Source organism: Oncorhynchus masou, chromosome 11, assembly GCF_036934945.1.
Source record: "Oncorhynchus masou masou isolate Uvic2021 chromosome 11, UVic_Omas_1.1, whole genome shotgun sequence".
NCBI lineage: Eukaryota > Metazoa > Chordata > Actinopteri > Salmoniformes > Salmonidae > Oncorhynchus > Oncorhynchus masou.
Window position 1 is genome coordinate 49,098,121 of NC_088222.1, and position 23,581 is coordinate 49,121,701.

A 23,581-nucleotide genomic window follows, 5' to 3' on the forward strand; every position below is an offset into this window, starting at 1 on the left:
TTAGAATTATAGTATGCTCAGATTTTCTGTCTGTATTGAATAGCTTTTAATCTGGTAAATCTAATAGCAGGGAATTACTATTGGAGGTATTAATATTGTTATAGAGATTTCAGAGACTGGGTGTAGAAGTGAGATTCTGCTGGGTCCCAGCACGTTCGGGGTGGAAGGGAATGAAATTGTTGACTAGTTAGCCAAAATAGCTTTAAACTTCTGTTCAAAGTTAGTATGGCTCTTTTTTTTCTTTCTCAGAAGTACTGAGTTAGGTAGGAGGATTTAGAAATGTTGTAAAACGTGATTGACCATACACTCCAACACAGGAGGTGGCGGCATCCACCTCTAACGTTTGTTTGCGGACCGCCATTATATCATAGAAGAAGAACAAGCTCGCCGCGCTCCCGACAGTAGTAATTTGCGCGGCCCGTTTGCCGCTAACGGAGCTGGCTAGCTGAAAGGACTCGGAATTCCGTTGTCGGTGACACAAATCCAAGTCCATCTGTGGTTGTAAACAGACTGGACGGTGCATTATTGAGGCGGTGAGCCCTTGGTCGAGAGTCTACATGCTAAATATGTGGAAAGTCCGAGAACTGGTGGATAAAGCGTGAGTATTCTTGCAGTTATCGTGTTGACGTTTTGTTGCAAGGCCCGTTTATGTTAAGGACAAGGGAATCGATGATCTCGTGACGTCACGCTGTTTTCTCAGCTGATGGCTCATTATGGGTAACGTTACTGTTTCAGCCTTGTGTACAACATGAAATAACATTAAATCATGTATTCTCCTCTGATCTTTTTGCTAATGTTCATTCTAAGCATACATGCAAAGTAGAATCCCCACCCCCCTCTTCCAGGCTGCTAACTCAGGAAAGTAACGTTAGCTGAAGATGTATGGTTAATGCTAACGCGTTAGTTAGTCTCATCCCGTGTCTCTGAATCGGTCCCTTTGATGTCCACTATCATCCATTTCCTGCTAACAATATTTGTTTTACATGGCTAGATGATTTCTTACTCAATTACTAAATTATAATGCAAGGCCCTCGCTCACTGCCACCTAACATTAGCTAGTTAGAAATCTTACAAAACGGGCAAATTTAGCGTAACATGAGCTAATTAGCTAGCATAGCTAAGCTAGCCACAACGACAGTCAAGACCTTTTCGTTTCATTGTGTCCATAACATTACCCACTATGGAAGTTGAACTTCATGACCATTCTATTGTTTTTATAGTTAAAACGTTTTATACGACCACAATTACTGGCTAGTTAGTTAACTAGTTAGGTAGCTAGTTAGCTGCTGCTGGCTTAGATAGTTAACTAACATGTATTTGTCTGTGCACTAACCTACTGTATTGTAGCCAGCTGCCGTTTAGCTTCAGGAGGACTTTGCAGCAGAGCCTAAGAGCTGTATGCCGAATAGGGTAAACAGGCTCCTAATATGCCTCTCATCAAACACTTTGACTGAAAGTGCACCTGAACCACGAGGAATGCAACACAGCACCAACATAATCTCTTAGCTAACGTCTCACTGGGGGGCATTTTCTTTATAGCTAGTTAACATGAGCTAAATTAGACTCGTATTCCACCAGCAGCACAAACGATGAAACCTTAAATAAAAGCCAGCGTTGCAAAAGGTATTGCATTTGAATCAATGGTCACTTTTATTGTGCCAACAAGAAAATACAGGAAGTAATTTATGAAAACAAATAAAGTATTGGTTTCAAAATATATATATTTTTTTTACACCATACTAATGAAAAATGTATGTTGAGATTATTGGGCTGTTGAGAGAACCAGCTACTCTACCTGTTTTAGCTAAAGTGGGGCATGAAATACTCAGTAGGGTCTCCACAAACCAAATATGGTTAATTTTTGTGTTGCATGGCCTGCTAATGGCTTTTCACTCTGCCCCTTCCAATATCAGTTGGAGATGCAAAACAGGTTTTTGAGGTGTGCTGAGGAGTATTTCTGTCTGTAATAAAGCTATTTTGTGTGGGGAAAACTAAATTCTGAGTGGCTGGGCCTGGCTCCCCCGTGGCTGGGCCTGGCTCCCCCGTGGCTGGGCCTGGCTCCCCCGTGGCTGGGCCTGGCTCCCCCGTGGCTGGGCCTGGCTCCCCCGTGGCTGGGCCTGGCTCCCCCGTGGGGAGGGCATAGGCCCACCCACTGGGGAGCCAGGCCTAACCATGGTTGAACCCCTGCCCAGTAATGTGAATTCCCTAGATTAGGGCCTAATGAATTTCTTTCAATATACATTAGATTTTCGTTTTGATTTTTTTTTTTAAAGGGTCGACTATCATGCTATTTTTTTATATTTTTTGTGTGTGTTGATTTCAGGACCATGGATAGTACCAGGTCATTTAAAGCTGTGTTTCTGGATATGTACGACACACAGGTCCCCCTCCAAAATTACAGATATTTGGTTAGTAGAGACCTAGCTTCGTTGCAAACCAGGTTTCCCATAAACAGAGGCCTGGGAAAGTTCCATGGCAGAAATCCGCTAAAGACGGGTTGGAACCTGGTGAAATCATTGACGCCTTGCATCACGTCATACCAATCAAAATGCCCTGCTTGGGCAGAGTTTCAAAGGTGCTCACCAGATTAGTGTCATAGGAGCTACAGTGCATGAGGACAAAAGAAGCACTGGTGACAAAACATTTTAGAATGTTTGCAGCATGCTTGTTTTCACAGCATTTGTCTGTTATTTGAAGATTAGCTAAAGCTGCAGCAAGATGGGAGAAATGGTCTACAATGCTGACCATATTAATATTTGTAATGTTGTTTCTGAAGTGATATTTGGCGGTGAAGGCTAGCATGAGGGACAATAAGTAGCAAGACACAATGAGGCTAGTTATGAGAAAAGTTAACTAACCTTGTAAGCTACCTAGGTATAACTAACTTGCTAGTAGTGCTGATCGATTAGTGCTTTCTGAGGGTCGCTAGGTTTCGGGTTGATTATAAAAAATACATTCATTTCGGTTTTCGATTATTTGGGTTGAATGCTGTAACACAGAATAAAACAGTTAATAAAAGTCCCGTGATGGTAGTGACTGCCCATTACTGTTTATCACCTATTAACCATCATTTATTCACATTACTTTAATAAAATATTTCAGTTGTGTATATTACATTTGTTGTTATTTGATGACTTTATTATTTCATTCCAAGTCAACATCTCATCTCTATAGAGCTGCTGTCTGACAAATCACTATTTTGTCATTTTTTAAAAGTAAATAAGGCACACTTTTATGACTGCTGAATACCAACTATAAATCACTTAGATCAAGTATTTTCAGGTAGAGAAAGCCCTGCAAAGCAACTGCTTTCAAATCCCTCTTGCGAGTTCTCTCTTTTCGGTTCCGTCAACAAGGTCTCTGCGTCTGCTCCACACAGACTGAGACCGGACAAGTAAGTGGGCGCTCAATGGGATTATGATCATTGTAGTTAATTACCACATTTTCTGTGTTAAACTGTGTAGAATATTGGCCTGTTGGAAACTACAACTCCCTACTACATTGCACAATTCAGGCTTGATCTCAACAGAAACTGAGCATCGATCTCACAGAAAAAAATGTACTAAATGGAATTCAAATAATTGAACCGACGTTGGTCAATTAGTTGTTTAAAAAACACAAAATAATATAATTTTCAGTTAATCACTCAGAAAATATTTTTTCAAGGCACTGTATCCCATGTACAGTGTATTGCATTGAGGGCTATAGAGTGGAGAACGAAGTGCTGCTGGATATGTACGCCAGTCCCCCTCCAAATCAAACCATATTTGGTTAGTAAAGACCCTATTGCGTATTTTCCATCCGACAACTTCTCTACAACTAGTAAGTATCCCCCATACAGTGTATTGTATCGCAGTGAATAGTGTGGGTGGAGTAAGGAGTCATCTGCACTCTGTATTAAACCTGTTGCCCATCACAAGTTAAATAAAAACAAGAGACCATTTAAATTTAGCAGACTATTGAGTAATTCCAATAACATAACAGTATTTTTAAAAATATATTTATTTAAATATAACCTACACATGAAGCTAGCTTTCAACATATCAGTATCTGTGTAAACTTTCAAAAGAAATGCTACTATAAATAATACAATGTTCAAAATAAAATGCATCAAATTACTTTAAAAAAAAATTTTTTTAGGTAGTTGCAATTTGGGTTGGGGGTATACAGATTTCATATTGGCATACTGTCCTTCTCATCGGGGGATTTTCAGTATTACCGTCTTAGTACACATGGGAGTGCCAAAAATGCAACAACAAAAAAGCTAATTGTGTGTCTTATCAGATAGAATTTGCACAAAGTATTAGCAAACGAAAATAAACTATTTGCAAAGACAGGGAGGAGCACAAGAATGGAGAGGAGAAAAAATAAACGCACGGAAATCAAGAACTCATCCAAAACGCTTTGACTTCTCAAACACGATAGAAAGCTAACACTATATGACGCCTGGTCTCCTTATTAATTCAGTCACTTCCATAGATACCTAGCAAGTTAAACCAAATACAAAGCTGGAATCACCGGCTCCTGTTGTGCTATTGACAAACAAACATGTAACTCGCTCAACTTTTCTGGGGAACTACGCTTCATATTGTGACAGGTGAAATGAAGAACGCAATCTGCTTTTATCTCCTAACATATTGCACAAGTTGACTGCAGGTATTTAACTTAAATTGGCTACAAATATTCACATTTATTGAAAAACTTCAAATAGTTTTGACGTTATTGAAAAACCATCCCCTGGCTTTTTCCAAGTACCCCGGTATACCGCCCAAGCCTAGTTCTAATGCTGTGAAAAACAGTTGTACTGCACTAGTGCTAAGAAAATCAATAATCCCAACATTTAGCTTGTCTTTGCAGGGGCACTCTTATTTTGAAATGTGCTGCCAGTATAATATCCTGATGCTCGGAGAACAGAAATCAAAATTAGTGTGTTGCACATGAGCTCATATGTCGGCTATGGACATTTTGTACTGCATGGTGCTTACCAGACATTATTTCAATTAATCGCTAGAGGGATTTGAAGTTTGTATACCCTGGCAACACTTATTTAATCATTCCTGCGTCAGTATTGGAGAAGTTCAAATTGCTTAGTGCAACCGTTTATGTCAACACAGCTAGCTATGATCATGAGAAAAGCCTCTGTGGCACAAATATCTTGCATTGCAAGCCCTGCAGCTTAGTGCTTCAAGGTTGTGCAAGATGTTGTAAGGGTAGCTAAGTAACCACAAAGTATAAAATAGAAAGACATTTTGTCCTGAGGCATAGCCTACTTCTCATAGGAAAGAGCGTATTTGACCTCTGGGATGAAATGTGCAGTCACTGTGGTCATTTGACTAATACAGTTTTGAAACCAAGTGGTGTGTTTCTAGCACTTCCCTCCCTATGCCAGCATAAAGTCATGAATCATGGCAGTTCTTGTATCAACCCTGCATACAACCACTTTCTGCAGGATTACCTTTCTCATGCTTTTAAGTTAGACTTAATATAGGGAGGGACTTAAATACCATCACTGGTCTAGCCATTCAGGACCTATTGAAAATAGCCTATTTATAATCTGTGTTTTGATTTGAATCAAAAGGTTAATTTGCAGGCAGAGTAGTTTCAAATCATGCATACACTTTAGTCATAAAGAATGCATGAAATGAGAATGCTGATGAGCAGTAGAAAGAGGTGAAGGATATGAATGGCGTATTCTGATGCAAAACTTCGCCCACCTCCCCAATGAATTGCGCTCTGATGTCACTGTGACCTCTGATCTTCAATTATGTGCTTGTTGAGATGGAGGTTTGTAAGGTGCAAAGCCAGGCTAGACTCCATGTAGGTAGACAAGATACTGCCTCCATTGTTTGACTGAATGCACTCATCCTTGATTCCAAACAGAATGTTTGTAAAGGAAGAGGTTTCTTTCATTGTGCAAACAGACAAACGAGCCCAGTAATTGAAGTGTCCTTTCTTGCTTCTTGTCCCCTCATTTTGAAAGGAACTCCATGGTTTTATGAAGGACTGTAAACGTCAATTTACCGGAAAATGATTCCCTATAGACTTCAATGGTTTTAAAGCATTGGGCCAGTAACCGAAAGGCGGCTAGGTGAAAAATCTGTCTGTGCCCTTGAGCGAGGCGCTGAACCATAATTGCTCTTATAAGTCGCTCAGGACAGGAGCGTCTGCTAAATGACTAAAATGTAACATTTAATGGAGGAAATGCTAGCTAGCTATATACATTTCAGCTGTCCTGCTAAAGGCTAGCCAGAGCCCTGATTAAAAATAAAACATGTTCTAAATGTATAGTCAGCAAGCTCGCTCAGCTCCTAATTGCAGTGTTGGATAGATTGCTAGCTAACATGTTCCATCTATGAAAATAGCGACAATTATCTCACTTTATTTCAACTTATCCAATCTTTACCCGGCACTGGGCATCTGTAGCTAGCCCATCTGTAGCTAACATTAGCTAGCCCATCTGTAACACCCCTCAGCTAGCTGAGTTCTGTTTATTTCATTATTTTACATATTGTTTGAACACCAAATGGCCACAAGCTGCCTGCCAGTAGGTGGAAGCTAGCTGGCTAACGAACTAACTAACTAGATATCCCTGCCTCAGCAATAGCATTGGCTATCTTGCCAGCGCGCATTGGGTGACTGCAGCAGTCCTATAACGTTAGCAAGCAAAGACAACCTGTGTTTTCAACGAAGAAGCTGGCTTGGTAGCACACATTTCCTTAACTGATTCCGATGATGGCTCCATAGACTGCCATAAGTTAGCTGACCCAACTCAATGATGAAGGAAGTTCATCAGAAACTTTCTTCACCATAGAGTTGCGTTTTAGCGAGTTGCTGAGCTGGGGATATGGGGTTATCATAAATTGTACTAGCTAGCTAGCTACTTCTCTGCTCTGGCATAAACCATAGCCTACATGTGACATGTAATCATTGAAATTTTCAACTGCTAGCCTGCTACCAGGTTTGGACTAGTTGCCTGCTTGCTTGCTAGTAGCTAATGTTATACACAGAAAATAACAAACTCTCTTTAAAGGATGATATTTTTACTTGGCTGTGATATATACATACATACACACACACACACACACACACACATGTATATATGTGTGTGTATATATATACACACACACACACACACACACACACACATATATAGGCAAGTCAGTTAAGAACAAATTCTTATTTTCAATGACTGCCTAGGAACAGTGGGTTAACTGCCTAACTGCGTCACCTGAGTGGGTTGATTCACTGATGTGGTCATCCTGTCTGGGTTGGCGCCCCCCCCCCCCCCCCTTGGGTTGTGCCATGGCGGAGATCTTTGTGGGCTATACTCAGCCTTGTCTCAGGATGGTAAGTTGGTGGTTGAAGATATCCCTCTAGTGGTGTGAGGGCTGTGCTTTGGCAAAGTGGGTGGGGTTATATCCTTCCTGTTTGGCCCTGTCCAGGGGTGTCCTCGGATGGGGCCACAGTGTCTCCTGACCCCTCCTGTCTCAGCCTCCAGTATTTATGCTGCAGTAGTTTATGTGTCGGGGGGCTAGGGTCAGTTTGATATATCTGGAGTACTTCTCCTGTCCTATTCGGTGTCCTGTGTGAATTTAAGTGTGCTCTCTCTAATTCTCTCTTTCTCTTTCTTTCTCTCTCTTGGAGAGAGAGCGGACACGGGTTTCCTTTTTGTAATCCGTGATTGACTGTAGACCCTGCCACATACGTCTCGTGTCTGAGCCGTTGAATTGCGAGTCTACTTTGTCTCTATACTGACGCCTTGCGGAGGGAATAGCTACACTCTTTGTATTCAGTCATGTTTCAGGTTGCCTTGCCATGATTAAAAGCAATGGTTTTTCCTTTCAGTTTTGCGCAAATGCTGCCATCAATCCACGGTTTCTGGTTGGGGATGGTTTTAACCTCTTGGATTTAGGTGGCGCTATTTTAATTTTTGGATGAAAAACGTTCCTGTTTTAAAGAAGTTATTGTGTCACAAAGATGCTAGACTATGCATATAATTGACAGCTTTGGAAAGAAGACACTCTGACGTTTCCAAAACTGCAAAGATATTGTCTGTGAGTGCCACAGAACTGATGTTACAGGCGAAACCCAGATAAAAATCCAACCAGGAAGTGCAGCATTTTTTGAAACCGCCTCATGCCAGTGACTCCTTATATGGCTGTGAATGAGCTTACGTTTTCCACGTATTCCCCAAGGTGTCTACAGCATTGTGACTTTTTTAGGCATTTCCATTGAAGAATGGCTGTAAGGGACCATATATAGCATGTGGTCACATGCTGTCTCCCGCAGAAAACCTTGCGTAAAATACTGAGGTAGCCATTTTTCCAAATCAAATCAAATTTTATTTGTCACATACACATGGTTAGCAGATGTTAATGCGAGTGTAGCGAAATGCTTGTGCTTCTAGTTCCGACAATGCAGTAATAACCAACAAGTAATCTAACTAACAATTCCTAAACTACTGTCTTATACACAGTGTAAGGGGATAAAGAATATGTACATAAGGATATATGAATGAGTGATGGTACAGAGCAGCATAGGCAAGATACAGTAGATGGTATCGAGTACAGTATATACATATGAGATGAGTATGTAAACAAAGTGGCATAGTTAAAGTGGCTAGTGATACATGTATTACATAAGGATGCAGTCGATGATATAGAGTACAGTATATACGTATGCATATGAGAAGAATAATGTAGGGTAAGTAACATTATATAAGGTAGCATTGTTTAAAGTGGCTGGTGATATATTTACATACTTTTCCATCAATTCCCATTATTAAAGTGGCTGGAGTTGAGTCAGTGTAAGTGTGTTGGCAGCAGCCACTCAATGTTAGTGGTGGCTGTTTAACAGTCTGATGGCCTTGAGATAGAAGCTGTTTTTCAGTCTCTCGGTCCCAGCTTTGATGCACCTGTACTGACCTCGCCTTCTGGATGATAGCGGGGTGAACAGGCAGTGGCTCGGGTGGTTGATGTCCTTGATGATCTTTATGGCCTTCCTGTAACATCGGGTGGTGTAGGTGTCCTGGAGGGCAGGTAGTTTGCCCCCGGTGATGCGTTGTGCAGACCTCACTACCCTCTGGAGAGCCTTACGGTTGAGGGCGGAGCAGTTGCCGTACCAGGCAGTGATACAGCCAATCGCTTCTTATGAGAAACCAATTGCCTCGACGGATATATTATCGAATATATGTTAAAAACACCTTGAGGATGGATCCTAAACAATGTTTGCCGTGTTTCTGTCGATATTATGGAGCAAATTTTGAAAAAGTTTGGCGTTATAGTTGTAGCATTTTCCGGTCGATTTCTCAGCCATGCATGATGAAGAAACGGGAGCTATTTCGCCTAAAGGAACATTTGCTATCTAACTGGGAGTCTCCTGAGTGAAAGCATCTGAAGTTCTTCAAAGGTAAATGATTTAATTTGGTTGCTTTTCTTATTTTCGTGAAAATGTTGCCTGCTGCCAGCAGAGCCTAGCATAGCATTATGCCATGATAAACTTACACAAATGCTTGTCTAGCGTTGGCTGTAACGCATATTTTGAAAATCTGAGATGACAGTGTTGTTAACAAAAGGCTAAGCTTGTGTTTGAATATATTTATTTCATTTCATTTGCGATTTTCATGAATAGGAAAAGTTTCCAGGGGTATTTATGTCTGTCGCATTATGCTAATGCATTTGAGGCTATGATTACGCTCCCGGATACGGGTTTGCTCGTCGCAAGAGGTTAATGGTCACCATGGGTACAACATCACCGATGCACTTGCTAATAAACTCGCTCACCGAATCAGCGTATACATCAATGTTGTTGTCTGAGGCTATCCTTAACATATCCCAGTCCATGTGATCGAAGCAATCTTGAAGTGTGGAATCTGATTGTTCGGACCAGCGTTGAACAGACCAGAGAATGGGCCTTTCACGTTTTAGTTTCTGTCTATAGGCTGGGAGCAACAAAATGGCGTCATGGTCATATTTGCTGAAAGGAGGGTGAGGGAGAGCTTTGTATGCGTCGCGGAAGTTATAGTAGCAATGATCCAGAATGCTGCCAGCCCGGGTCATGCATTCGTTATGCTGATAAAATTTAGGGAGCCTTGTTTTCAGATTAGTTTTGTTAAAATCCCCAGCTACAATAAATGCAGCCTCAGGATTTTTTTGTGGTTTCCAGTTTACGTAGAGTCCAATGAAGTTCTTTCAGGGCCATCAAGGTGTCTGCTTGGGGTGGATATACAGATTATAATCGAAGAGAATTCTCTTGGTAGATTGTAAGGAATTCTAGGTCAGGTGAACAAAAGGACTTGAGTTCCTGTATGTTATGATCACACCAAAACTCGTTAATCATAAGGCATACACACCCGTCCTTCTTCTTACCAGAGAAATGTTTGTTTCTGCCAGCGCGATGCGTGAAGAAACCGGGTGGCTGTACCGACTCTAACGTATCACAAGTGAGCCATGTTTCCATGAAACAGAGAATGTTACAATCTCTGATGTCTCTCTGGACGGCAACCCTTGCTCGAATTTTGTCTACCTTGTTCTCAAGAGACTGAACATTGGTGAGTAGTATACTCAGGAGTAATTGAGCGATATGCCCGTCTACGCTGCCTGACCAGAAGACCGCCCCTTCTGCGGCGCCGTTGTTTTGGGTTGCCTACTGGGATCCGATCCATTGTCCTGGGTGGTGGTCCAGACGGAGGATCCACTTCGGGAAAGTCGTATTCCTGGTCGTAATGTTTGTAAATTGACATTGCTCTTATATCCAATAGTTCTTCCCGGCTGTATGTAATAAGATTTAAGATTTCCTGGGGTAACTGTGTAAGAAATAATACATAAAGATAGCATTAAAATTATCTTATGTATATCTAGCAACTTACCTTGGCTCCTTGCTGCACTCATGCAACAGGTGGTCAGCCTGTTAGTCTCCAAAAATGCCGATTGCTGGTTAATCAGTCAACCTCTAGTATCAAGAATGGTCCACCTTTCAAAGGACATCCAGCCAATTTGACACAATTGGAGTCAATATGGGTCAGCAACCCTGTGAAACTCTTTCAACAACTTATAGAGTCCATGCCCCGAAGAATTGAGCCTGTTCTGAGGGCAAAAGGGCATGTGCGGTTCAATATTAGGAAGGTGTTCCTAATGTTTTGTACACTCAGTGTATATCATCTATGAATAAGTGAACAGGAACAGGTTATCATTGCTCACTGTTTATTGCGAACCAACAGTGTTGGCACACTAACCTATCTTCCTGGCTCACTATGGCCGTCTGCTGGATTATTTTGGGATTACTCAATGAAATATCACAGTGACATTGACAATGGTTCATATTATTGGAAAGTTGATTTTGCCGGTTCATTACAGTACTGTCAACTACACTTTAAAAAAATCTAAACTTAACATGTAAAGTGCTAGTCACATATTTGATGAGCTCAATAAAAGATCCCCCAAATTTTCTCTACGCACAAAAAAAGCTTACTTCGCTCAAATTTTGTGCACACATCCCTGTTAGTGAGCATTTTGTCTTTTGTCGAGATAGGCCACACCTGACAGGTGTGGCCTATCAAGAGGCTGATTAAACAACATGATCGTTACACAGGTGCACCTTGTGCTGAGGACAATAAGAGGCCACTCTAAAATGTGCAGTTTTGAATGAACAATGAACCATTTTATTTTAACTAGCTTTTATTTCTTTCATCACATTCCCAGTGGGTCAGAAGTTTACATGCACTCAATTATTATTTGGTAGCATTGCCTTTTAAATTGTTTAACTTGGGTCAAATGTTTCAGGTAGCCTTCCACAAGCTTCCCACAATAAGTTGGGTGAATTTTGGCCAATTCCTCCTGACAGAGCTCGTGTAACTGAGTCAGGTTTGTAGACAACCTTGCTCGCACACTATTTTTCAGTTCTTCCCACACATTTTCTATAGGATTGAGGTCAGGGCTTTGTTATGGCCACTCCAATACCCTGACTTTGTTGTCCTTAAGCCATTTTGCCACAACTTTGGAAGTATGCTTGGGGTCATTGTCCATTTGGAAGACCCATTTGCGACCAAGCTTTAACTTCCTGACTGATGTCTTGAGATGTTACTTCAATATATACACATCATTTTCCTTCCTCATGCAGCCATCTATTTTGTGAAGTGCACCAGTCCCTCCTGCAGCAAAGCACCCCCACAACTTTGCTGCTGTTCTAGGATTGATTTGCACTTTTCGCACCAAAGTACGTTCATCTCTAGAAGACAAAATGTGTCTCTCCTGAGCAGTATGACGACTGCGTGGTTTCATGGTGTTTATACTTGCGTACGATTGTTTGTACTGATGAACATGGTACCTTCAGGTGTTTGGAAATTGCTCCCAAGGATGAACCAGGCTTTGCTGATTTCTTTAGATTTTCCATGATGTCAAGCAGAGAGGCACTGAGTTTGAAGGTAGGCCTTGAAATACATCCACAGGTACACCTATTGACTCAAATTATGTCAATTAGCTTATCAGAAGCTTCTAAAGCCATGACATCATTTTCTGGAATTTTCCAAACTGTTTAAAGGCACAGTCAACTTAGTGTATGTAAAATTCTGACCCACTGGAGTTGTGATACAGTGAATTATAAGTGAAATAATCTGTCTGTAAATAATTGTTAGAAAAATGTCTTGTGTCATGCACAAAGTAGATGCCAAAACTATAGTTTGTTAACAAGATATTTGTGGAGTGGTTGAAATTTTTTAATGACTCCAATAGAGGTCGACCGATTATGATTTTTCAACGCCTGTACCGATTTATTGGAGGACCAAAAAAGCCGATACCGATTAATTGGCCGATTTTTTTGTTTTATTTATTTATTGTGACAATTACAAAAATACTGAATGAACACTTATTTTAACTTAATATAATAAATTTAAAAAATCTATTTAGCCTCAAATAAATAATGCAAAAACAAAGTGTTGGAGAAGAAAGTAAAAGTGCAATATGTGCCATGTAAGAAAGATAACATTTAAGTTCCTTGTTTGCATGACAACATATGGAATCTGGTGGTTCCTTTTAACATGAGTCTTCAATATTCCCAGGAAATAAGTTTTAGGTTGTAGTTATTATAGGATTTATAGGACTATTTCCCTCTATACCATTTGTATTTCATTAACCTTTGACTATTGGATGTTCTTATAGGCACTTTAGTATTGCCAGTGTAACAGTATAGCTTCTGTCTCTTTCCTCGCTTGAACCAGGAACACAATGATAACAACCACCCTCGAAGCAGCGTTACCCATGCAGAGCAACAGGAACAACCACTCCAAGTCTCAGAGCGAGTGACGTTTGAAACGCTATTAGCGCGCACCCTGCTAACTAGCTAGCCATTTCACATCGGTTACACCAGCCTAATCTCGGGAGTTGATAGGCTTGAAGTCATAAACAGCACAATGCTTGACGCACAACGAAGAGCTGCTGGCAGAATGCACTAAAGTGTTGTTTGAATGAATGCTTACGAGCCTGCTGCTGCCTACCACCGCTCAGTCAGATAATTGTATGCTTGTATGCTCAGTCAGATTATATGCAAAGCAGGACATGCACTTTTCGCATATGGTTGATGATATTACTAGTTTAACTAGTGATTATGATTGTTTGTTTTTTATAAGGTAAGTTTAATGCTAGCTAACAACTTACCTTGGCTTACTGCATTCGCGTAACAGGCAGTCTCCTCGTGGAGTGCAACGAGAGGCAGGTGGTTATAGCGTTGGATTAGTTAACTGTAAGGATCCCCCGAGCTGACACGGTGAAAATCTGTCATTCTGCCCTTGAACGAGGCAGTTAACCCACCGTTCCTAGGCCGTCATTGAATATAAGAATGTGTTCTTAACTGACTTGCCTAGTTAACTAAAGATTAACAAAGGTGTAAAAAATAATAATAATACATTTCCAAATCAGTGTCCAAAAATACAGATTTCCGATTGTTATGAAAACTTGAAATCTGCACTAATTAATCGGCAGTTCCGATTAATCGGTCGTCCTCTAGACTCCAACCTAAGTGTATGTAAACTTTTGACTTCAACTGTACCTTTGACTATTGGATGTTCTTATAGGCACTTTAGTATTGCCAGCCTAATCTCGGGAGATGATAGGCTTGATGTCATAAACAGCGCTGTACATCAAGCATTGCTAAGAGCTGCTCGCAAACGCAGTAAAGGGCTGTTTGAATGAATGCTTACAAGCCTGCTGCTGCCTACCACCGCTCAGTCTGCTCTATCAAATCATAGACTTAATTATAATAAACACACAGAAATAAGAGCCTTTGGTCATTGATATGGTCAAATCCGGAAACTATAATTTCGAAAACAAAACGTTTATTCTTTCAGTGAAATACAGAACCATTCTGTATTTTGTCGAACAGGTGGCATGCAGAAGTTTAAATATTGCTTACATTGCTCAACCTTCAATGTTATGTCATAATTATGTAAAATTCTGGCAAATTAATTACGGTCTTTGTTAGGAAGAAACACCGTTCGCAACGAGCCAGGGGACCCAAAATGTTGCATATATAGTACCTTGACTCTGCTTGCACTGAACGCAAGAGAAGAGACAATTTCCCTAGTTAATATTACCTGCTAATATGCAGGTTTAAAAAATATATACTTCTGTGTATTGATTTTAAGAAAGGCATTGATGTTTGTGGTTAGGTTCATTTGTGCAACAAATTTGCTTTTTTTTGCGAATGCACTTTTGTTAAATCATCACCCGTTTGGCAAAGTTGAATTAGGCTGTGATTCAATGATAAATTAACAGGCTCCGCGTTGATTATTGACAAGCTAGTTAACCTAGTAATATCATCAACCATGTGTGGTTAACTAGTAATTATGTGAAGATTGATTGTTTTTTATAAGATAAGTTTAATGCTAGCTAGCAACTTACCGTGGCTCATTGCAGCCACAAGGTCCTTTTGACGCTGCACTCACGTAACAGCTGGTCAGCCTGCCACGCAGTTTCCTCATGGATTGCAATGTCATTGTCCAAAAAGGCCTATTTACCGATTTGTTATGAAAACTTGAAATCGGCCCTAATTAATCGGCAATGCCGATTAATCGGTCAGCCTCTAGTATCAAGAATGGTCCACGTTTCAAAGGACGACCTCGAGTCTCAAGTTATTAGGGAGCGTTCAATTGGCATGCTGACTGCAGTAATGTCCACCAGGGCTGTTGTTAATTTCTCTAAATACTGAACAGAACCATTAACATAACTTTCTCCAACCAGGAAACAAATGTGCTTGCTATTGTTACATAACGGTAATTTATTCTATAGCTGACAGAGGCTCCAGTCGAGTGCCTGGGGGGGGGGCACTGCACTGCACACGTCGCTTCAGTGTGTTTGGCCAGTTGAATTGTATTTCTGTTGAGGACTGACATTTTTCACAAATGTCTTGCAGAATATGCATTTAGGCTAGTCGATGGGTCATTGGGCCGTATAGTCTATACCTAGAGGTCATTCTGAGTACTCTGCGGCTGATCACTGGATCAATTATATCTGTCTGAGACTTAAGTTGAGACATTGACGGGAGGAACTTTGAGTGATCGTCTAGAATTTCTTGTTTTTTCTTTCTTTTTCTTGTAGGTTATAATACAAAGGTATTCCATCTGTTATTGCGCGAGAGAAGTAATTTATTATTTGAATGATGACTTTGCTTCAAGGCCCACTCCAACTGTCTTTGTGTAGGCATGAGTCCTGTGTTCAGTATGACAAACCATGATATTGATGATATCATTGCATTGACTAACAATATCCCCTATGACGGCTTCTTCATGTCCTGGCTGTGTTTTTAATTATTTTGGCTTTCTCCGCCAGTTAATGGACAGAAAGTCCCATCTAATGCAGTAAGATCAATATCATGGCGGGACTGATGGCTTTGTGTGGGGAGATCTCAGAAGGCGTCACTCTGTGGAGAATGAAAAATGTCAAACATTGCACTATTATGTGGAGAGATGTGATCTGTTGAAGGGAGCAGAGGAAACCTGCTCCTGAAAACATGAGAGAGAGGAGGGGAGTTTTGACAACTCTCGCTCGGATAAGATCTGAGGACTCGCAAACTCTTACAAACGTGAAGAAATGATCCGTCCATGTTTTCTTCCAACGCTTTTTGAAGCAATATGGTTCCAGAAGTTCTTCAGCTTGCCCTTAGCTGGCCTCACTGTCTAGGCTGAACCATGCCATGACTGAGCCACCCTTTTAGCAAATGCAAATTATCCTTTTAGGTTACAGTAATGAACAGAACTTCAGAACCATCAACCAACCTGCAAATACATTTTATCAGTAAATTATCTTCTGAGGCATGACTCCCAGCAGTACATTATTCTATATCCTCCCAGCACACTGCAGTGTGATCAGCGCCACTTCTGTGTGAGTAGCTTCAGGAATAGACCTACTCCAAAACAACCGAGCTTGCAGGCTGCATCCCCCAGGGACTTTTCTCCCTGGCAAATGTCCTTGTCCGTCCAGTGCCTCTTGCTTCTAATGAGCGTCAGTGAGCGGAGCGCTCTCAACCTCCCTCCCTCACTGCTGTTGTCCCCTGTGTCCCCTTCATTACTCTCACCACTATCTCCATTTGAAAACTGACCTCTAGAACCACTGTTCCTCAGAAGCAGCATGTTTATCTTCTAGTGTAGGAGGAGGGAGAGAGGAGAGTGAGGACTGGAGCAACTAGAGGTTGTTTCATGTGCAGGGCTTTGGCTTTTCAGCAGTGGCCCGCTAGGCTGTGTTCTCCACTGCATGTGTAAATAAGCAGGCACATCCTGAGCAGAACAGACGCGGCAACGGCGGGCCTACTGAACAAAGAGGCCCAGGATGCAGAGGGTTGGAAGGGAAGCCTGGGCTCTGTCTGTTTCCTTCTCCCTTTCAGTCAGAGCCACTGCTCACCTTCTTTTGTCTCATCTTCAGCTGAATATTTTTCACACAGCGGGCCCTTCTGTCGGTGTGTGTGTTTTCTAGGCTGTTTGAAATGTAAGCACATCGCCGGTACGCTTGCCGTTCAGGCCATCTGCTTTTATAAACCGCTGTCATTCATTATTCAGTGGACTAGGATTTCCCTCATCTTGGAGCAGCTTTGCTGTGGAGAAGCTCTCGCTCTCTGTCACTCATGCTGGTGCACGGACACTGACTGTATAAATTCTCTCTGCGTTTGTTAATCCATCCACCATGAAGCACACATGCTTCATACACCTAAAGAAGTGTATTCCATTTCATTGAATGTCCAGTTCTACCCAATGTTCTGTTTGGAACAAACCGGCTTGAGCTGTGGCCATTTGTTGATCTAGAGCAGAGTCCCCCTTTTGTAGGCCTGCGAATCAACCCCCCCCCCCACTTCATCTGGGACTCAACTTGCTGTTGAGAGTTAGAATAGTAGAATACACAAGGTGAAATTTCAACATTTGCTTGTGCATCAGCAGTTTTGTCAGTCACTGACACACACATTTTTTTTTAGATTGGTAAGTTACAGTAGTCTAGCCAGCGATATAAACTTGTAGTAATCATGGTCAAATTACTGACCAGAACTCGAACTCAAAAGCTAAAATGTTCTGCAAAAAAATTTCACCTAGAGCCCCCAAAAGGCTAGGGCCAGCTCTAACTGCATGTGTGGGTATGGATGTCGGTACCCAGACCCGCGAGCCACTGCGGCTCCACATGATGAGTTCAGATTTTTTGTGGCCCCCAACCCTTCAAAGTTGGACATCCCTGATCTAGAGTCTCTGTGTAGCCTATGGGTGATCGGTTGGCCGTTATCTCAGGCTTCAAGTTTGTTTATTCGTCAAATACATATGATATACATTTGAGTACACTGCAATGAAATGCTTACATGCAGACTTGATATAATTGGCTCGTTCATCACTCTCGTCTCGTCATTCTTTCCCCAGCTCTATTCCATTGTCCTCCCATCTGTCACTGAGCACTTTACCCTTGACCTCCTAAGGATCTGAGCACCCGTCTGTGGCAAAGCCCTGGCTAAACCCAGCCAGCAGCCAGCTTTTGACTAGCCTAATCAGACCAGTGGTCACTTAAGGCGTCAGCTCGCCGAACCGAAGGAGTGTGCTCGCATACTCCCTTGATAGACCTTCGCTTAAAAATGTTTGAAAAAAGCTTCAATAGTACTGATTGTCCATTTTGAGACACTGTAACCAGTATTCACTTCCTAAAAAGTCAGAATTAATCTATGATCATTTAAGAAATCTGTCATTACCTTTGATGTTTTTGCCAATGAGATCTTAGTCCTGCAATTTTAAATCTAAATAAGATGTTTGGTACAGGACTTTTCAATTAAAAAATGGGTAATCTCTTGTTGAATGACTACAGACTTTATTGAAGAATCCCAACTGTTGACCAATCACTGACGAAGCAACTTAGACTTTGGCTTTGAACTTTGGCTTGCCTCCAGAAAATATATTGTGTTCCCGAACAACCCAAAAAGAACTAACCGAAGTCCAAAACAAACAAACAACTTCACAAAATGTCGTCATAATATATGCACAAACTCATGCAAACTCCTTTAGGGCCACCTCCACTACTCTAGACCCCCGGTAGGTTACTATGTGCAAACAAATGTAGGCAAATAGACTGAGTGTGAAATAGGTTGAATAGGGAGGGGAATTGTAAATATGCTTTTCAATGTAGTGTTGTGGATTGTCCGATCTCTTCGCTAGGCTGATATTAGGGTCAGGAATTAAGTCAATCTCCCTTCCCCTATCGATAGGGCTCTAGAGCCATAAAATGTGATATTGCCATCAGCAACATGTGGGAGAGCTTGGCATGTGTCGTGAAACTGAACTAATCTGTGAACCTGCGTTTCTGGATTTAATGAACCCTCTTGGATGTTATTAGTTTATTCTAAACCAGAGTAAATTGATCCATCCCAAGTCCTCTGCCAAATCCAGGGATCCGTTCCAAAAGCTGGTTTAATCACAGATTTCCTTTTGCTGCGTTGTTGCAGAAAGAAACATGGCGTCTTAGGGTTGTGCACAGTGCACATGTAGGCTTAGTTTGTCCCCAGTAGATGGATGCGTAGTCGAAGGAGCTGCATTTCCTGCCCTGTGAGAACAGGTGTTCAAACGTCAATCTCTCAGACCTGACCAAGTTTCTGTTCCTGTAACTCTTCCATCATCCATGTCCCAATCTGTGGTAATGGCTTCCGGTGCTGCGTACCTGGCTCTCCACTCAACCTGCTCCCTCCCTGTGCAGGTGTGTCTTTGGAATTTATTGAGTGTGGGAGTGAAGGAAGTGTCTGTTTTCTGTCTAAATGACAGTAGGGATGATTAGTAAAAGTGCTGGCAGCTGCAGGGGAAGGAAGAGTCTGTTGGGCCATGGGGAGAATCTCAATTGCTTACTCTTTGCCGCCTCAAAACCCCTTGGATGAGAAAGCCAGAGGTCCCTCCCATCTGGCCTTCTCCTCCAATGGGTTTTGAGTAGGAGGCAAGTCGAGAGGATGCGAGCAGAATGGCCTTGAGATTCTCCAGAGTCTTGACTCCTCCTCTGTCCTTTTCACACACCTGCCTGGTCAGGGATGACCGAAGAAGGGTTAGCGCAGCATGTCCCAAACTCGGGTGGCCTGATTTTGAAAATAATGTAGTGAAAAACCTAAATAAAATAAATACAATTGTGCTTGGTTCATAGAACCGGGTTAGTCAGTAACGGTTGTAATAAACAGAGCGCTTTTGTTTTCTTACTACAGGTGAGGCTCTTATCTTTTTTGATCCTTTTAAGCTACAAAATATTATGACCGCTTCACAGAAAGATAACTCTGTCTACCTCTACAATGCCCACAAACGGCGCAGGACTCATTAGAACAGAGTGGACAAGACCAGGCACTAAATCAGACTGGGGAGGGGGGGGGGACATATTCATCAATGATGATGTTCTTTTCTACACAGATCATCCAAAATTATTGCCTGATGTTCTTCTATTCTTCCCAAAATCTTTCTGATGCATTTCAGGCACTTCAAACTAGAGGGTGGCCGATTTATGATTTTTCAACGCCGATACCGATTATTGGAGGACCCCCAAAAAAAGCCGATGCCAATTTAAAAAAAAAAAATATATATATATATTTTCTTTTTGGGGTTTGTTTGTAATAATAACAATTACAACAATACTGAATTAACACTTATTTTAACTTAATATAATACATAAATAAAATCAATTTAGCCTAAAATAAAATGAAACATGTTAAATTTGGTTTAAATAATGCAAAATCAAAGTGTTGGAGAAGAAATTAAAAGTGCAATATGTGCCATGTAAAAAAGCTAACGTTTAAGTTCCTTGCTCAGAACATGAGAACATATGAAAGCTGGTGGTTCCTTTTAACAGTCTTCAGTATTCCCAGGTAAGAAGTTTTAGGTTGTAGTTATTATAGGAATTATAGGACTATTTCTCTCTATACGATATATTTCATATACCTTTGACTATTGGATGTTCTCATAGGCACTTTAGTATTGCCAGTGTAACAATATAGCTTCCGTCTCTCTCCTCGCTCCTCCCTGGGCTCAAACCAGGAACACATCGACACCAGCCTAATCTCGGGAGTTGATAGGCTTGAAGTCATAAACGGCTCAATTCTTGAAGCACAGTGATGAGCTGCTGGCAAAACGTACAAAAGTGCTGTTTGAATGAATGCTGACGAGCCTGCTGGTGCCTACCATCGCTCAGTCAGACTGCTCTATCAAATCATAGACTTATAACATAATAACACACAGAAATACGAGCCACAGGTCATTTAATATGGTCGAATCCGGAAACTATTATCTCAAAAACAAGACGTTTATTCATTCAGTGAAATACAGGACCGTTCGGTATTTTTATCTAACGGGTGGCATCCATAAGTCAAAATATTCCTGTTACATTGCCCAACCTTCAATGTTATGTCATAATTACGTAAAATTAGTTGGCCCAAACTGTTGCATTTACACTGACTCTGCGTGCAATGAACGCAAGAGAAGTGACACAATTTCACCTGGTTAATATTGTCTTCTAACCTGTATTTCTTTTAGCAAAATATGCAGGTTTAAAAATATATACTTCGGTGTATTAATTTTAAGAAAGATAAGAACGGCTGGTCCCTAGGTGTGATCTCAGTCACTAAAATAACATTGCATCACATTTTATCACTCTCACGGATCTTCCATCAGCTGATGGAATGTCATCTGGGTGTACAAAACATTAGGAACACCTGCTCTTTCCATAACAGGCTGACCAGGTGAAAGCTACAATCCTTTATTGATGTCACTTGTTAAATCCACTTCAAACATTGTAGATGAAGGGGAGGAGACATGTTAAAGGAGGATTTTTGAGGAGAGACAATTGAGATCCAGATTGCGTTTGTCAATGAGGGTGAATGGGCAAGACAAAATATTAAAATGCCTTTGAAAGGAGTATGGTGCCAGGTGCACCGTTTTGAGTGCATCAAGAACTGCAACGCTGCTGGGTTTTCTACAAACAGTTTCCTGAGTATCAAGAATGGTCCACTTCCCAAAGGACATCTGGCCAACTTTGATAGAACTGTGGAAAGCATTGGAGTCGTCATGCGCCAGTCCAATCCCTGTAGAATTCTTTCGACGCCTTGTAGAGTTCATGAATGAGTTCTGTTGTCAGCTGGTACATATTTCATTAACCTGAGTGGTTATGGGTGTCTATTTGAGTTGTCATAATAATCCGGTCAAGCTGCTTCTCGAATCAGGATAGATTTTGAGAACCCTTTTTCCTCATCAGTCAATTTAATTGCTGTCTTTATACCTTGGAGTGGCCCACTCTGACGCTCCTTCTGACAGTTCAGAGGAGATAGTTGTGTCAAGCCCAGCTGTTTCCTGGCACTCTGACTGGTCTACTCTGTGATTTGGCAGGTATGGTGATGGGAGTGAATTGAGACCTGACAGGAAATGGCTGATTTGTTCTATATGGTCCACACTGAGTCACATTGATCTTTATGGACATCTTGAGCCCTCCCAAGCTGCTCTCAGAACAGGCCCAGTCTGAACAGAGGAGTTAAGCCTTTGCTGGACATGATAGATCATGCTCCACAATGTACAGTTCAAGTCGGGAGTGTACATACTCTTATGTTGGAGACATTAAAACTAGTTTTTCAACCACTCCACAAATTTCTTGTTTACATATTATAGTTTTGGCAAGTCGGTTAGGACATCTACTTTGTGCATGACACAAGTAATTTTTCCAACAATTGTTTAAAGGCAGATTATTTAACTTATAATTCACTGTAAGACAATTCCAGTGGGTCAGAAATGTACATACACTAAGTTCACTGTGCCTTTAAACATCTTGGAATATTCCAGAAAATGATGTCATGGCTTTAGAAACTTCTGATAAGCGAATTGACATCATTTGAGTCAATTGGAGGTGTACCTGTGGATGTATTTCAAGGCCTACCTTCAAACTCTGCCTCTTTGCTTGACATCATGGAAAAATCTAAAGAAATCAGCTAAGACCTCATAAAAAATTTGTAGACTTCCACAAGTCTGGTTCATCCTTGTGAGCAATTTCCAAACGCCTGAAGGTACCACGTTCAACCATACAAACAATAGTACGCAAGTCTAAACAACATGGGACCACGCAGCCGTCATACCGCTCAGGAAGGAGACGTGTTCTGTCTCCTAAAGATGAGCGTACTTTGGTGCGAAAAGTGCAAATCAATTCTAGAACATCAGCAATGGACCTTGTGAAGATGCTGGAAGAAACGGGTACGAAAGTATCTATATCCACAGTAAAAACGAGTCCTATATCGACATAGCCTGAAAGACCTCTCAGCAAGGAAGATGCCACTGCTCCAAAACCGCCATAAAAAAGCCAGACTATGGTTTGCAACTGCACACAGGGACAAAGATACTACTTTTTTTGGAGAAATTATCCTCTGGTCTGATGAAACAAAAATAGAACTGTTTGGCATAATGACCATCATTATGTTTGGAGAAAAAGGGGGAGGCTTGCAAACCGAAGAACACCATCCCAACTGTGAAGCACAGGGGTGGCAGCATCATGTTGTGGGGGTGCTTTGCTGCAGGAGGGGCTGGTGCACTTCACAAAATAGATGGTGTCATGAGGAAGGAAAAGGATGTTGCTTCAATATAGCCACATCTCTAGACATCAGTCAGGAAGTTAAAGCTTGGTCACAAATGGGTCTTCCAAATGGACAATGGCCCCAAGCATACTTCCAAAGTTGTGGCAAAATGGCTTAAGGACAACAATTTCAAGGTATTGGAGTGGCCATCACAAAGCCCTGACCTCAATCCTATAGAAGAATGTTGGGCAGAACTGAAAAAGCGTGTGCGAGCAAGGAGGCCTACAAACCTGACCCAGTTACACCAGCTCTGTCAGGAGGAATGGGCCAAAATCCACCCAAATTATTGCGGGAAGCTTGTGGAAGGCTACCTGAAAAGTTTGACAAAAGTTAAACAATTTAAAGGCAATGCTACCAATGCACTAAATTAGTATATGTAAACTTCTGAAAGAAATAAAAGCTTAAATAAATCATTCTCTCTCCTATTATTCTGACATTTCACATTCTTAAAATAAAGTGGTGATCCTAACTGACCTAAAACGGAATTTTTACTAGGATT

The 23,581-nt window shown here is 41.3% G+C and overlaps 1 protein-coding gene across 1 annotated transcript in view; it reads left to right on the top strand.

Annotated features, from left to right (window-relative positions):
* Positions 1–393: 393 nt before the first annotated feature.
* The window catches only part of LOC135548786 (clathrin interactor 1-like), a 36,372-nt gene continuing 13,184 nt past the window's right edge, over positions 394–23,581 (top strand). The window contains 1 exon segment of the mRNA XM_064978700.1: positions 394–598. Within this exon segment, the coding sequence (XP_064834772.1) occupies positions 558–598 (41 nt within the window). The 5' untranslated portion in view covers positions 394–557.